This window comes from Bufo gargarizans, chromosome 3, assembly GCF_014858855.1.
Source record: "Bufo gargarizans isolate SCDJY-AF-19 chromosome 3, ASM1485885v1, whole genome shotgun sequence".
Classification (NCBI taxonomy): domain Eukaryota; kingdom Metazoa; phylum Chordata; class Amphibia; order Anura; family Bufonidae; genus Bufo; species Bufo gargarizans.
Genome location: NC_058082.1, coordinates 342,904,836 through 342,920,701, shown reverse-complemented (window position 1 = coordinate 342,920,701; position 15,866 = coordinate 342,904,836). Strand labels below are relative to the sequence as shown.

Genomic DNA, 15,866 nt, shown 5'->3' with positions numbered 1-15,866 from the left:
TAATGGTGTCTCTTCCCTTTCCGTTTTGGGATCTCGCTCTTTTAGTGGGGGAAAAAAAAAATTGGTCCTGCATGGAGGATTTTTATTGGGCCGCTGATTTTGACAGTCCCTGTGTTGAGCAAATCGAAGTGGACTTTGATCCGAATTTTTGGATAAATTTGATTCATCGTAAAGCAGAATTTCCTTGTGCCTTGTGGTAACCAATCGATTTAACCTGAAATAGTGTAAAAAAAAACCCCCATAATTCATCAATTTCTTTTCTTGCTTGAAGATCTCGCACAAAATCTCGTAAGATGTCACCACGGGCCGTGCGAGATTTCGCACCAGATTTTCAAATCAAGATGGTGGTGGCCGTCCCGTCACAAGCAAATGGATGAGGTAAGTATGATTTTTTTTTATTTTACACTGTCTTATCTCAATCATAGCTGATCGTGGCATCTGAGGGGTACAATGACAGTGAACGGCGCAATCGCTGATGCCAGTCATTGAACCCACTACTTACAAACAAATGTGCTTCGTGAGAAAGTAATTCATCACAAAGCGATTTTTTTATTTTATTTTTTTAATTCGTCAAAGCAGCCGAATAGAATTTTTTAATACTTCGCTCATCACTAGAAGTCCCCTAATGGAGCCGCCAACCCAGATAAAATGATACATGTGTAACAATTACACAACGAAACCAAATACCACCTGAATAAAACTCAATTTTATTGTGAAAATAGGTACAAACCCAACAACAAATACTGCCCCCTTGTGGCGAAGAACGGTAATAAGGCAACAGTTTGTACAAAGTCGCACAGTGGATATGGGCAGAATTTCATCTTTAAATGTACAGTAAAAAAAAAAACTATAACTGTTTTCTATTAGTAATTCACAAATCATCAGCAGCAGCGATAGAAAGGCACAGGGATATGAGAAGGGGAAGCACTGTCAGCCCATGAGAGAACTGTACATATGGCTATCATCTCTGCTTTATACAATTTACAGTCAAAAGCCTAAAAAATATTTACATCTTCTTACTGAAAAATCTAACAGTTAAATATTCTCATAAAACATGTTATAAAACACATAGTAACATCCTATAATTCAGTATATATATTTACATAGCTGTTTTTCCCTCCCCCAGAAACAGCTCCACACCTGTCCACGCCCTGTGTCTGGTAGTGCAGGTCGGCTCCATTGATGCGAATAGGCTTGAGCTGCAATACCACATACAACCCGTAGAAGGTGTGGCGCTGTTTCTTGAAGAAAGCAGCCATGCTTTTCTAAACATTTTCTGTACAACCCCTTTAATGGCTGCAAAGATTGAACGTTACACAGGGGGGACAATACAGTATGACTGGTGGGCCCGAGGCAAGTCGCTAACACTAACCGCAATCTTAAAATTCTTATTGGTGAAGAGTCTGCAGTGTTAATAAACAGATTGTACAGGATTAAAAAAAATCATGGCTGCTTACTTCTAGACATAGCACCACACCGGTCCACAGGTTGTGTCAGGTACTGCAGCTCAGCTCAACTGAAGTCGATGGCGCCAAGCTACAATAGCACACACAGTCCGTAGACAGGTGCAGCGGTATTTTCGAAAGAACCCAGCCATGATTTTCTAATCCTGGACATAAATCCTTTTGGCTGGTTTTGCCCATGGGAGACTTTTATTAAGGCCTCATGCAAACAAACATATTTTCCATTACGCCCCAAGACAGCACCTGTGAGAGACCCTCCCGCTTCCGGACAGGAACTTCCCAGATCTTTAAAAGGGTCCTCTGTACTCCACTGCTCAGTTTCTTCCTGTTTCCTGTCCGTAGGACAGGGGGATGGTTCTTTCCCAGGTCTATTAGGGGGCTGCAGGACCTCTAGGGTAATTACCTTAGGCCTAGGAGAGGTACCTGACGACGCAAGTCTCCACTAGGAGCTGCTGTAAAACCCGGTCGTTCCCTCTTCATTATGCCATGGGGGGGGGGATCCCTGGTGGCCACCTCGTACCCTTCGGTCTGCGAAGTTCGGTGAAGAGGGGGGAGGAGTCGTCCTCTACTCGTAGTTAACGGCAGGCCTGTCCTAGGCGCACAGGAAGTAACACGTGCGTTTCACCTGAAAAGGAAGGGCCAAGAAATTTGAAGAGGGGACGCCAGCCAGCATGGAAGGAAGCAGCAGCAGGCTTTGACCAGACAGCAAGATCTTCCTTCCATACCCCTTGAACGCACGCTAAATGCAGGAAGGAGGGGAGATGCAACAGCGCACTAAAAGACAGGAGCTACACTCCGAATCCAGCATGATACTTCTGGGGGTAAGAGGGGTTATGCCTGCTATCATCTTTTTAGGAGATTATTTTTTCCTTTTGGTAACTGATTATGGGCTATGTGTTAATGCAGGTTAAGAAGGCCCCCAAAAAAGCTACGCAGAAGATTAAAGCCAGAGAATGTGGAATTTGCAAAAGAAAATTGAGCCCATCTTACCCCAAAGCTTGTTGTCAACCCTGTCTGGAAAAATTGGTAACGGAATAATCCCCATCCTTACTCCAGAATATTCAGGATTTAGTCAAAATGGAGGTTCGTTCCTCTGTGAACAATTTAAAAAGTCACTTCCAGGCTCGGGTCAGCATTGGATGACATACTGGACAAGGCGTCGGATAGAAAAAAGGGATTTCCAGTACCAGCTTTTCCCAAACAAAGCAAGCCATTTTGGGGTGGAGAGAAACAAAAGGGGCTTTGGGGACCAAAAGAAAGCTAGTGATTGGAGAAGTAGCAAATCAAAGGGTTTGTTGTTCAAATCCAAACTTCAAACCCCAAATGTGTCTCAGCAATGAAGCCAGGCCTCAGGTGGGCGGTCGTCTTTCTTTATTTTCTCAAGCCTGGCAAAATATCACAAGTGCCTGGATAAAAATTATAAAGGAAGGTTACCATCTAGATTTCAAAAAGCTTCCACCAAAAAGATTAAAAATCGCTGCTAATTAAAACTCACCAAAGCAAGCAGCATTGATAGAAGTAAAAAAATCTACTGACCAAGTGGGTACTAATACTGGTTCCCATGGAAGAAATAGGGAAAGGATTTTAGTCGACTCTCTTCCTTGTCCCCAAACCCAACGGGACTTATCAGATGATAAAAAATCTAAAGGAGCTCAATCAGTATTTAACATGCCAAAAATTTTGAATAGAATCAATATCAACAGTTCTTCACCTATTCCCCAACTGCGTGATGGCCTCTATAGACATAAAAGACACCTACTACCATGTACCCATACATCCTTCATCTCAAAAATTTCTCAGGGTTGCAGTACGGATGGGGAATAGATAGCTCATCTACAATTCAGAGCGCTCCCCTTTGGATCATCACAAGCGCCAAGAGTGTTTACGAAACTAATGGCAGAGGGGTTGGCACAAGTAAGGAGATCGGACATTATCATAATTGCTTATCTAGACGACCTCCTTATGGTAGGTCAGTCCCCAAATGTTCTGGCAAGCCAAATTAAGATAGTGTTGAGGATTCTGACAAAACTAAGTCGGCTCATAATTTGGGACAAGTCATGTCTAACACCAGTTTACTGCTGCATTTTTCTACGAATTCAACTAGATTAATTAGCCCAAAAATCCTTTCTTCTAGTAGAAAAGAGACTGGCATTACAACAGAGGATGAGGGAATTCAGCAAAACCAGAATATCTACGCTGAGAGAGGGTATGTCCATTTTAGGTCTAATGACGGCATGTATACTGGCGGTGAAATGGGCCCAGTTCAGGTCCAGAATACTGCAGTCATACATCCTTTCGCATTGGGACAAGGGAATGTTAACACTAGACTGCAAATGTGTAATCCCCAGGTCAGTAAAGGATTCCCTTTTGTGGTGGATGAAGGAGCTGAACTTGATTCAAGGAGTAGAATGGGTGAAAGAAGATCTATTGATAATTACAACAGCGCGACAGTGGTGGCCTATATCAACAGACAAGGGGGGACAAGATCTCCTCAGCTACTGAATCTAGTGTCCTTAATTTTCCAACTAATGGAGGGGAAGGTTCCATCTCTCTCAGCAGTACACCTGAAAGGCTCAGAGAACTGTGAATCAGACTTTCTGAGCAGACAAGTTCAGTCAAGGAAACTGGTGTCTAAACCAAGATATCTCTTATCAGATAGAAGCTCTGTGGGGGTCCCCAACAATAGACCTTTTTGAATCCAGAGAAAACGGGAAATGCCTAAAAAAAATTCTCTCAGTTTGTCAGATCAGTCCCTGGGGAGAGATGCCCTGTCTCAACATTGGGGCAGAGATCTGGTTTATGCTTTTCCCCCTCTCTGCCTATTACCCAGGGTAATTCAGAAGAAGATCAGGAGGGAGGAAGCAACGGTGATATTAATAGCTCCATTCTGGCCAAAAAGAGTATGGTTTGCCTGGTTAAGGAGGCTCTCTCTTTCGGATCCCTGGATGGAGGACTTGCTGTATCAGGGCCCTCTATATCATCCAGAAGTAAAGAAGTTACACTTAACGGCCTGGATTTTGAGAGGGAGTTCTTTAAGGCCAGGAGTCTGTCAGAACAAATGGTAGAAACTCTACTAGCTAGTAGAAAGGAGGTTACCTCTAACATTTATTTGAGGGTTTGGAAGACCTTTGTTCAATTTGCTGGGTCAGGCCTAGATCTGGTTTTGCCACCAAATATTCCATTCATTTTAGATTTTCTACAGGAGGATCTTAACAAAAATTTAAACCTAGCAAAGTCCAGATTTCTGCCCTCAGTGCGCTATTTGACTTCAGGTTGGCTACCCATCCCTGGATCAAGAGGTTTATTAAAGAGTCATCCAGGTTATTCCCTTTTGTTAAGTTTTGTTAAGGTCAAGACAGCTCCCCGGGATTTTAATATAGTACTTTCTAGGTTAACAAAAAGTCCATTTGAGCCCATATATTCTATTTCCTTGAGAATGTTGTCTTACAAGTCTGCATTTCTGATGGCTGTTACATCTGCTAGACGAGTGGGGGAGCTTTCCGCCTCTCGACCTTATACCTTGGTACTGGAAGATAGGATAGTGTTTAAACCAGAACCTGCTTTTCTGCCAAAGGTTGTCTCGGATTTTCATAGATCCCAGGAAATTGTTCTCCCCTCTTTTTGTCAAAATCCCAAAAGTGAAGACGAGGAGACATTTCATACACTTGATGTGAGGAGATGTGTCTGTAGATACCTCTCAACTTTTTGTTCAGTTCTAGGGTCCAAACAGAGGGTTAAAAGTTACAAGTCGCACTTTAGCCAGATGGATTATGAAGACAATAGGCTTAGCTTATTCTCTGGCAGGTCTCCAGGTTCCTACGGGATTCTCAGCCCATTCTACAAGAGCAGTGGCATCATCTTGGGTAGAGAAGGGGTGTGCCACCATTGACCAAATTTGTAGAGCTATGACCTGGAACTCTCAGACCACGTTTTACAAACATTACAGATTGGTCTTATTGTCTGCTCAGGAACAGTCCTTTGGGAGAAAGTCCCACCCTAAAATTATCTAGTCTAATCTCTCACAGGTGCTGTCATGGGGCGTAATGAAAATACATTGATTACTCTTACTGGTAATCTGTTTTCCATGAGCCCATGACAGCACCTACATTATTCCCCTCTCCCCCAAAAATAAAATAAAAATTACACATTTAGTTTCATAGAAGTTATCTTAAAGAGGAGGTATGCTGAATGGCATATATTTAAGATATTTATGTATGAGGTGTTAAGTTTCACAGGTGTTTTGAAGGTCCTAGGAATCTTGTCACAAACTGAGCAGTGGAGTACAGAGGACCCTTTTAAAGATCTGGGAAGTTCCTGTTTCCTGTCCGGAAGAGTGAGGATCTCTCACAGGTGTTGTCATAGGCTCATGGAAAACGGATTACCGGTAAGAGTAATCAATGTATTTTTGTCCACGTCCGATCTGCGTTTTTTGCAGATCGGATGCGGACCCATTCAATGGGGCCGCAAAAGATGCGGATCGCACACAGTGTGCTGTCCACCTCTGTATGTCCGTTCTGTCCGCGTTACAGACAAGGATAGAATTGTTCTATTATAGGTCGTATAAGTAGAAAAAGTGGAGCGCACGTGGACGGTATCTGTGTTTTGCAGATCCACAATTTGAGGACCGCAAAACAGGCTACGGTCCTGTGCATGAGCCCTAAGACGGGTGTTTTGTAAGCCAGTCTTAACTTGTGTCACAGATGCCCCACAATTATGAAGAGGCGCATGCTCCCTAATAACTGGGGGAATATTGGGCCATCTGTGCACCAAAACTGAAATCTACAGCAGCAAGGGGAGTTTTTTTATTTATTTTTTATTATTGTAAATTTTATACAGGTCGTTTTTCAGAGGTTTTTCCCTTAGGTGTCTGCGTGTATAAAATTAACAATAAAAAAGCCATAAAAAATATGGTAACACCAGGTGAAGCAGAGATCTGATTGGCTACGGTGGCGGTTGCCCCATTTTCTCTCTGCGCTACTTAAGGCCTAGTATATTCATTTTCTTTCATCCTGGTGTACGCTCGAGGCCCCATGTGAGGAAGGTTGCACTTTAGAAAAACTTTTTAAGAGATCAGTCTGATAATAAAAAAATAAAACATTTTAAAACACATTAATTAAAATAGAATCCTGTTTCAAACACTCATTTAGTACATCACGACATCCACCCTAAACAAAACAAAGAATGAGGACACCATCTTGTTTCTAAGGATGGTTAAACAAAATGGCGCAAAAGTCAGGGATCTGGGAGGAGCCCTAAAGCGAGACTTAGAATGACTGACGTACCGTAATGGGGGAGAAGCTGCCGATAGTATCCAATCGGATCACAGGTTGAGAACTGCAATCTGGGGGGTTACCACAGGCAACATCACCACCATTCCTGGGCACAGCTCTTCTGGTATATCATCGAAGATGTCCTTATCTGAATAACGGGGTCCAGGAGCTAACTGCTTGGGTTCATATTGCTGGTAGCCCCCATTAGTAGGGGGAGACAAACAAGGGGCTCCAACCCAATGGATAGCCGTTGTGTCCTTCATTTAAAATGGACATCCCTATGATCCTCCAGTACTACAGTTCCCATCATCACATTGGGTTTGGTGGATGGAGAGTATTCGGTATAGTAGTCGTGTATAGCTTCTAGAAGAATATTCCTTATATGTAAACATGTCGTTCCCTTTGGTTCCTGCCTGTAATATTTTTCATCGTTCATTGACGTTATAGCCCCATGACACTTCCCTCCTGTGCTCTGGGTTTTTCCAGACTTGTCATAGGGACGCTGTAAGAATCCAGATTGTCATTTACACCAATCTCCACATCTTCAATGGCAGCTTTGTGTGGATAATTACTGGAATGGTGTGGATTTGGATCCACGCAATGTCCCTTTGATAAAGAAAAACCAGCAGAGAAGACTTCTCATGAGAACACTTGATTTTCCATATTTTTATCCCAAAATAACCATGGAGATCACAGGCTCGTGTATTTACCAGAATGAATGAACCTTGTTGGGGTCTGAATAGGTAACTGCTACACTGCACAACGGTCTGACCACAAAATGGTGGCCACCATGGTCACGGTTTTGCCTGAGCAATGAATGTAAACAGCCTTAGAGGGGTATTCCTATCTCAGGCATTGATATATCTCTCGGATATGCAATCAATGTCAGACAGGTGCAGGTCCTACCTCTGTGACCCACTTCTAGCTCCAGAACGGGGCCCCACTACGTGAAGGTGAGCACTCCCATAGCACGCTCTCCATTTACTGCTATTGGAATTCCAAAACAACTGGCTATTTGCAGCACTCCCATAGCTGTGAATAGAGAGGTGGCTGTGATTGTGCGGTGCGCTCTCCTTTCACTGCAATGGGACTTCTGGAAATAGCCGAGCAAGCTCACTCCGGTATTTTCAGAATTCCCATAGTAGTGAATGGAGAGCAAGCTATGAATGGGCTCTCCTTCACTTTGGGGTCCCATTCCTAGAGGGGAGAACCGCTTCTATCTGACACTGGTGGCATATTCTAGCGATGCGTCATTAATGTCTGAGATGCGCCAAGCCCTTTAATAACGGCAAAAAAATTCGAATTCAGTAAAGCTTCACATCGTACTTTGTGTCATAGCGAGTTGGTGGCTACAGGGCATATAATGCTCAGCCAACAAAATGAACCCCCAACTATAACTCAATGTATCTATTCCGTGCAGGAAATGGATGCAGGGATCCACGTTGGTGGCTACAAGTCCCCATCCTGCAGTAGATCCACATCCTCATCATCCAAGATCAGATCGGGGTGCATGACCTCTGTCTCTTTTAGGACGTCTTCTAAATCCTGGGCCACATCGTCATCAAACTCTTCTTTTAAGCTTTTAATCAGGCTGAAGGGATCAAACGGCATGATATTGTCCGTGGGCAAAGTAGTCCTTACTATAGTCCTTGCAATGGTGTCGGCCATTTCCGCTGCCACCGCCGCCTTCTGTGCCTTCTGCCTTTGCTGCTCCTCCTGCTGCCTGTGAGTCTTCATGTGCGCGTTACGACTCTTGATCTTGTAGAAGACCCTAGGACCACAGATGGTAGGTATAGTTATACACAGGTTGTATTGCCTGTGCCTGTCAGTATGCATCTACACCAGAGGAGTAACTTGATGCCTCTGGGCCCTACAGCAAAAGGGCCCCCAAATATTACATATCATTTATAATACTGGTCTCCTTATACATGCCTCCTTAGATTGATTGCAACCGATGTATCCAGGGCCGGACTGCGACTAAGATGCTTTTCGGTTTGGTCCCGGCTGTACTCCTTATAGTTACAGTTGCAAGAAAAAGTATGTGAACCCTTTGGAATGATATGGATTCCTGCACAAATTGGTCATAAAATGTGATCGGATTTTCATCTAAGTCACAATAATAGACAATCACAGTCGGCTTAAACTAATAACACACAAATAATTAAATGTTACCATGTTTTTATTGAGCACACCATGTAAACATTCACAGTGCAGGTGGAAAAAGTATGTGAACCCCTAGACTAATGACATCTCCAAGAGCTAATTGGAGTGAGGTGTCAGCCAACTGGAGTCCAATCAATGAGATGAGATTGGAGGTGTTGGTTACAGCTGCCCTGCCCTATAAAAAAAACACACCAGTTCTGGGTTTGCTTTTCACAAGAAGCATTGCCTGATGTGAATGATGCCTCGCACAAAAGAACTCTCCGAAGACCTACGATTAAAGGGCTTCTGTCACCCCCCCAAAAGTAATTTTTCATTTTTGGGCTAATTAAAATCCTTATAGTGCGATTATTCAATATATAGTGGTCTTACATGTTTCTGTGGTTTAGTTTCTTTAAAAACTGCACTTTTATAATATGTTAATTACCTGGCTACCAGCAAGTAGGGCAGGTTACTTGCTGGTAGCCGCCGCATCCTCCTTTAAAAAAAACGCCCCCTCCTCCTGTTGATTGACAGGGCCAGCGAGCGCTCTCCTCCTAAGGCTGGCCCTGTCTGCGCTCCAAATCTCGCGCCTGCGCCGTACCGGTCTTCAGTCGGCGCAGGCGCACTGAGAGGAAGACCTCGCTCGGCCGCTCCTTCCTCAGTGCGCCTGCGCCGATGACGTCACATCTACACCCGGCGCAGGCGCACTGAGGAAGGAGCGGCCGAGCAAGCATCCTCCTCTCAGTGCGCCTGCGCCGACTGAAGACCGGTACGGCGCAGGCGCGAGATTTGGAACGCAGACAGGGCCAGCCGAAGGAGCAGAGCGCTCACTGGCCCTGTCAATCAACAGGAGCAGGGGGCGTTTTTTTTTTAAAGGAGGATGCGGCGGCTACCAGCAAGCAACCGCCCTACTTGCTGGTAGCCAGGTAATTAACATATTATAAAAGTGACGTTTTTAAAGAAACTAAACCACAGAAAAATGTAAGAGCACTATATATTTAAAATCCTTATAGTGCGATTATTCATTAGCCCAAAAATGAAAAATTACTTTTGGGGGGTGACAGAAGCCCTTTAAGAATTGTTGACTTGCATAAAGCTGGAAAGGGTTATAAAAGTATCTCCAAAAGTCTTGCTGTTCATCAGTCCACGGTAAGACAAATTGTCTATAAATGGGAGGATACCACAGAGGAAGCCACTGCTGTCCAAAAAAAACATTGCTGCACGTTTACAGTTTGCACAAGAGCACCTGGATGTTCCACAGCAGTACTGGCAAATATTCTGTGGACAGATGAAACCAAAGTTGAGTTGTTTGGAAGAAACACACAACACTATGTGTGGAGAAAAAGAGGCACAGCACACCAACATAAAAACCTCATCCCAACTGTGAAGTATGGTGGTGGGGGCATCATGGTTTGGGGCTGCTTTGCTGCGTCAGGGCCTGGACGGATTGCTATCATCAAAGGAAAAATGAATTCCCAAGTTTATGAAGACATTTTGCAGAAGAACTTAAGGCCATCTGTCCACCAGCTGAAGCTCAACAGAAGATGGGTGTTGCAACAGGACAACGACCCAAAGCATAGAAGTAAGTCAACAACCGAATGGCTTAAACAGAAGAAAATACGCCTTCTGGAGTGGCCCAGTCAGAGTCCTGACCTCAACCCGATTGAGATGCTGTGGCATGACCTCAAGAAAGCGATTCACACCAGACATCCCAAGAATATTGCTGAACTGAAAAAGTTCTGTAAAGAGGAATGGTCAAGAATTACTCCTGACCGTTGTGCACGTCTGATCTGCAACTACAGGTAACGTTTGGTTGAAGTTATTGCTGCCAAAGGAGGTTCAACCAGTTATTAAATCCAAGGGTTCACATACTTTTTCCACCTGCACTGTGAATGTTTACATGGTGTGTTCAATAAGAACATGGTAACATGTAATTCTTTGTGTGTCATTAGTTTAAGCAGACTGTGATTGTCTATTGTTGTGACTTAGATGAAGATCAGATCACATTTTATGACCAATTTGTGCAGAAATCCATATCATTCCAAAGGGTTCACATACTTTTCCTTGCAACTGTATGTCCCTGGATATCTTATAATTAATTATTTGCCTAAAACTATAACATACAATCATCTGAGTACCTGAGTAACAAGGGAGGGCTTGCAACTGAGGAATGTTTCTTTAATCAGAACGTACAAGGAATAATTTCTCTGTCTGGGACCATTTATGTTACAGCCATGCACTGTATGGAGTATCTGATACGATGCACTTTCCTGTGACTTGGGGGGCACAATTGGGAAGATGTGGGTAGTAAATTAAAAATAAAACAAGTGAGCAGGCAGCAACAGCGAGCACTGGTGTTTCGGGTTTTGGAATACCAGGCCTAAACAGTGACACCTACAGGCCACATTAGAGAACAGCTCATGTTATTCTCTGTAAAGGCTCTTTCACACGAGCGAATGCCATTCGGGTAATATGCTGCGTGAAAGAGTGCCAAGCCCTGTTCCGGATAAAATTGTCACTGTGATTAGGTAAAAAGTAAAAAGGTCAGAGAGAGGCAAAGAGCATTATCAATTATGTGTCAGTGTCTCTGCTGTCCATAACGGGGCTTGGCACTCTTTCAAGCAGCGGATTCCACGCACGGGTTCCGCTCGTGTGAAAGAGCCCTAAGGGTTCAGCTACACCGCGGCAAGTGTTGCGTGACAAAAAGGGTACAGCGAGACGGCAACACTTGTTGCGCAACTTCTCGTCGCAGAACAGTCAAACAACTTTTTTCGTAATGATAGTCAATGGCGTTGCAATGTGACATGCTGCAACAGTCGCAAAAAAAATCCAACTTGGATGGATTTTTACAACTCGCGTCATAGCAAGCATGTCACATTGCGACAACATTGACCATCATTACAAATGTCACGCGACTTTTCAGCGTCTCCGTGTAGCCGGACCCCAAGACTGGATTCACCTGCTGTGTTTTTTTCTCAGCGTTTTTAGTTGTCAAAAATACTACAGATGTTATTTTAAAGTCTATAGCGAACTAATGAAAAGCCTGCGTGCACAGCATTTTAGTAGAAATTTTTTCAGTATGCTCTGGGAATAGACTTTTTTCTCCTGTTCCCCCCCAACAAGCGCCTATATAGGACCTAGAAAAATGCACGTAAAAAATGCCACCAAGAAAACTTAACTCAAGGAGGCCTAACATAGCTAACATCTGAATTCACAGTATGATTGGTAAGTTCTTGTATTTTTGGGTGGCTTTTTTTAATTTATAAATTTTTATCATGCATTTTTCTAGTCCTATGGAAAATTCATGAAAAAAGGCCAGACCAAGAGCATGCTGCATTTTGACATTTTTTTTTTAAAAACTACTCCCCCCCCCCCCAAAAAAAGGGTATACAAAAAGTGAAACAAAAAAAACAGCACAAAAATGCAGTTTGTAGTGTGTTTAACATTTTCCTATTGACTTAGGCGTCTTACAGACGAGCGTATAAATACCGGGAAACACTCCCCTTGTGCGAGCGGTATATTCCTGCCTGAACGCTGCTCCTGTGAAGTCAACTCCCAGCATTATAATGATTTATGATGTGATGAATTCCAGTCTCACCACCGGTCTACTGAACTGTTAGGCCCCTTTCACACGGGCGAGATATCCGCACGGGTGCAATGCGTGAAAATCGCAGCATGCTCTATTTTGTGCGTCTTTCACGCAACACAGGCCCCATAGAAGTGAATGGGGCGGCGTGAAAATCGCAAGCATCCGCAAGCAAGTGCGGATGCGGTGCGATTTTTACGCACGGTTGCTAGGAGACTATCGGGATGGGGGCCCGAACATTATTATTTTCCCTTATAACATGGTTATAAGGGAAAATAATAGCATTCTTAATACAGAATGCATAGTACAATAGCGCTGGAGGGGTTAAAAAAAAATTAAAAATTTAACTCGCCTCAATCCACTTGTTCGCGCAGCCCGGCTTGTCTTCTGTCTTCATCTTTGCTGTGCAGTAGGAATAGGACCTTTTGATGACATCACTGCGCTCATCACATGGTCCGTCACATGATCCATCACCACAGTGATAATTCATGTGATGGACCATGTGATGAGCGCAGTGATGTCATCAAAAGGTCCTATTCCTACTGCACAGCAAAGATGAAGACAGAAGAGAAGCTGGGCTGCGCAAACAAGTGGATTAGGTGGATTTTTTTAACCCCTCCAGCTCTATTGTATTATGCATTCTATATTAAGAATGCTATTATTTTCCCTTATAACCATGTTATAAAGGAAAATAATACAATCTACACAACACCAAACCCAAACCTGAACTTCTTTGAAGAAGTTCGGGTAGCAAACATGCCGATTTTTTTCACGTGCATGCAAAAACGCATTAAAATGTTTTGCACTTGCGCGGAAAAATCGTGCATTTTCCTGCGACGCAGCTGCATGTTATCCGGCCCAAAAACATGATGCCCGTGTAAAAGAGGCCTTATAACGTAATGCGGTGACTATAGTTTGGTAGATCGGAGAAGAGATTGAAATTCACATCATCATAAATTATAATGCTGCACGTTCACTTCAAAAGGAGCAGTGTTCAGAGTGGGAAATACCATTCACAAGTGGAGAAAGCTTCCTGGAATGAATACGCTCGCCTGAAACTACTTTTACAGCGAATATCGGGCCGCAGCAATAAAAATAAAAAAAAATAAAAAAAAAGAAGAAAGGGAACCTCCTAGAAATAAAAAAAAAAAAGCGTCCAAAAGGCGACCACCTAGAAATCAACATCATGGATACAGCCTTGACGCTGGCGCATAGCGGCAGCAATTTACTCTGGCGCCCTGACATGGCAAGAATGAGCTGCTACTTACTTGCCGCAGAGTTTACATGGGAATACGGATGTAGCGTCGGTCTCCCCGCTAGTGGTGCTGTGCGCCGGGGAGCTCTTCACAGAACAGTATTCACTCTGAGTCCCTGATTTGGATCTTCCAGTACTTGTAGCTGTAAACACCTTGGCGGTGGTAGCTGTTCCTCCGTGAATACGGGCATGGCCGTTCAGAGCCTGCCTGGAGCAGAATATCTGTAAACCAAAAGGACAGGATATAATATGACAGGGAGAAAACTGCGCTCAGTGTAACATAGTATCACGAGAATCTGTCGGAAATAAAGAAACCCTCTTTTCAGGATGGTAGCACGTCCCTGCGCTGTATGCCTGCCACTAATGACTGTGCACTTACAGCTCCGCAGTTTCCCATTTCACACACAAAGTTGGCGGCTGGAGGGCCAGTGTGTGCAGGTACAGAATGGTCGTTCACTGCTGGATGTAGTAGTTCCGGAGTTTTCTGCACTGGTTGATAGGCTGCATGGTTCTTCTTGGGTTCATCTCCATCCTCCTCATCCACACTGGTCTAAGCAAAGGAAATGATATTTGTCAGTGCAATACATGTGATAAATCGAGGCCTAATCACTAGTCTTGTGTGCAGAGGGCGTTACATAACGGGATTATCCAGGAATACCATCCTGGCCGCTCTGACACTAGGCATGGTGAGGCACCACTGCATCCTGGGAGGTACAGTTACCAAAGCAAATGTCAGATACCTAGCGAGCGTAGCATGCAAGGGTCCTATTCTAATTAATACTAACTGGTCAGACGATTGCCCTGGCCGGCAGTGGTAGATCGGGAGAAAGACTATGCCTGGATAATACCCTTTAGGGCTGGTTCACAGAAGTGGTGTGTGGATTTCTGCACCAAAATCCACACGGAAACCAACCCCCGTTGTTTTCAATGGGAATCTGCTCTGCCAACCATACGACCGCAGGGATCATTTCTGAGCAGATTTCCAAAGAAAGGACATGGACCTTTATGGGGTGGTTTCTGCAGAGAGGTTGTTCACTTGCAGATTAGCGCCACTGAATGAGGAGGATCCACAAATTGTGGCAGAAATCCATGGGTCGCTCATGGATTCTGTGGTAGATTTTTCTGATGGAAAAATCCAGTGCGACTATAACCTCGATGGGACAGAAGAGAAAAACCCACCAGTGTTTGATGGCGGAGTTTATGTTGTAGTGTACTGTTGGGCTTCATGTTACATATTTGGAAATAGCCCTGTTCACATTTTGGGGGATGTTTATCCCTGCAAGATGCATGGATAGTTTGTGCCAAATAGATCAAAATTACATAGGTGGCTTTAATTGTCACTATTGCCTCCCAAAAACATTTTGATTGATAGGGGTCCAGGTACTGAGACCACTAGTGATCGCTGGAATGAAGGGGCAGAAGTGCGTAACTAAGGAGCTTAGATGGACCTGATCAGCCTTGGGCTACATTCACACAACAGTGAAAAATCGCTGTCATGCGGTCATTCTTAGAACCAATTGAGGTAAATGGAGCTATTCACATGACGGTTTTTTTTTAAGTGCACCTGTCTATTCGCCGTAAAAAATGGGTACTACCTTTTAGGAGTTAAAATAAAAATAATTTTCATTTTAAAAGAACTGCCTCTGCCCGTGCAAGTGGATAAGGTTTATTTTTTTAACCCCTAAAAGGCATTTTTTCACTAGTGTACCCATTTCTAAGGGCCATTAGACGGGTGCACTCCTGTCTAATGGCCGTAATTAAGTAATAAAAAAAATCCTGCACATTATTAATGCTGGGGGCCACTCAGGGGGGACCTTATTACTGCCGTTAAAAACGGATGCAAAACGGACAAAAAATGGATGCAAAATTTTTTTTTTTTTACTGTAGTGTGAATGTAGCTTTAGGCTAGGTCTACACGACGGCATTTTGTCGCGCAACAATTTTTATAACGATAGTCTATGGTGTCGAATGCTGTGACTGCGATGCGACAGTTGCGAAAAAATCCATCTCAAATGGATTTTTTTGCGACTGTCACATCGCAGTATGCGACACCATAGACTATCATTATTAATATTGTTGCGTGACAAATGTTGCAGTGTAGTTGTGTAGACCTAGCCTTAGGGTATGTTCAGATGTAACGGACGTGATGC

The 15,866-nt window shown here is 43.7% G+C and overlaps 1 protein-coding gene across 1 annotated transcript in view; it reads right to left on the bottom strand.

The window, feature by feature from the left end:
- Positions 1-684: 684 nt before the first annotated feature.
- TRERF1 (transcriptional regulating factor 1) overlaps positions 685-15,866 on the bottom strand; it is a 133,140-nt gene continuing 117,958 nt past the window's right edge. The window contains exons 15-17 of the mRNA XM_044287589.1: positions 14,096-14,266; positions 13,730-13,938; positions 685-8,504 (exon numbers count right to left, since the gene is read on the bottom strand). Of these exons, the coding sequence (XP_044143524.1) occupies positions 8,183-8,504; positions 13,730-13,938; positions 14,096-14,266 (702 nt within the window). The 3' untranslated portion in view covers positions 685-8,182. The remainder of the gene's footprint in view (positions 8,505-13,729; positions 13,939-14,095; positions 14,267-15,866) is intronic.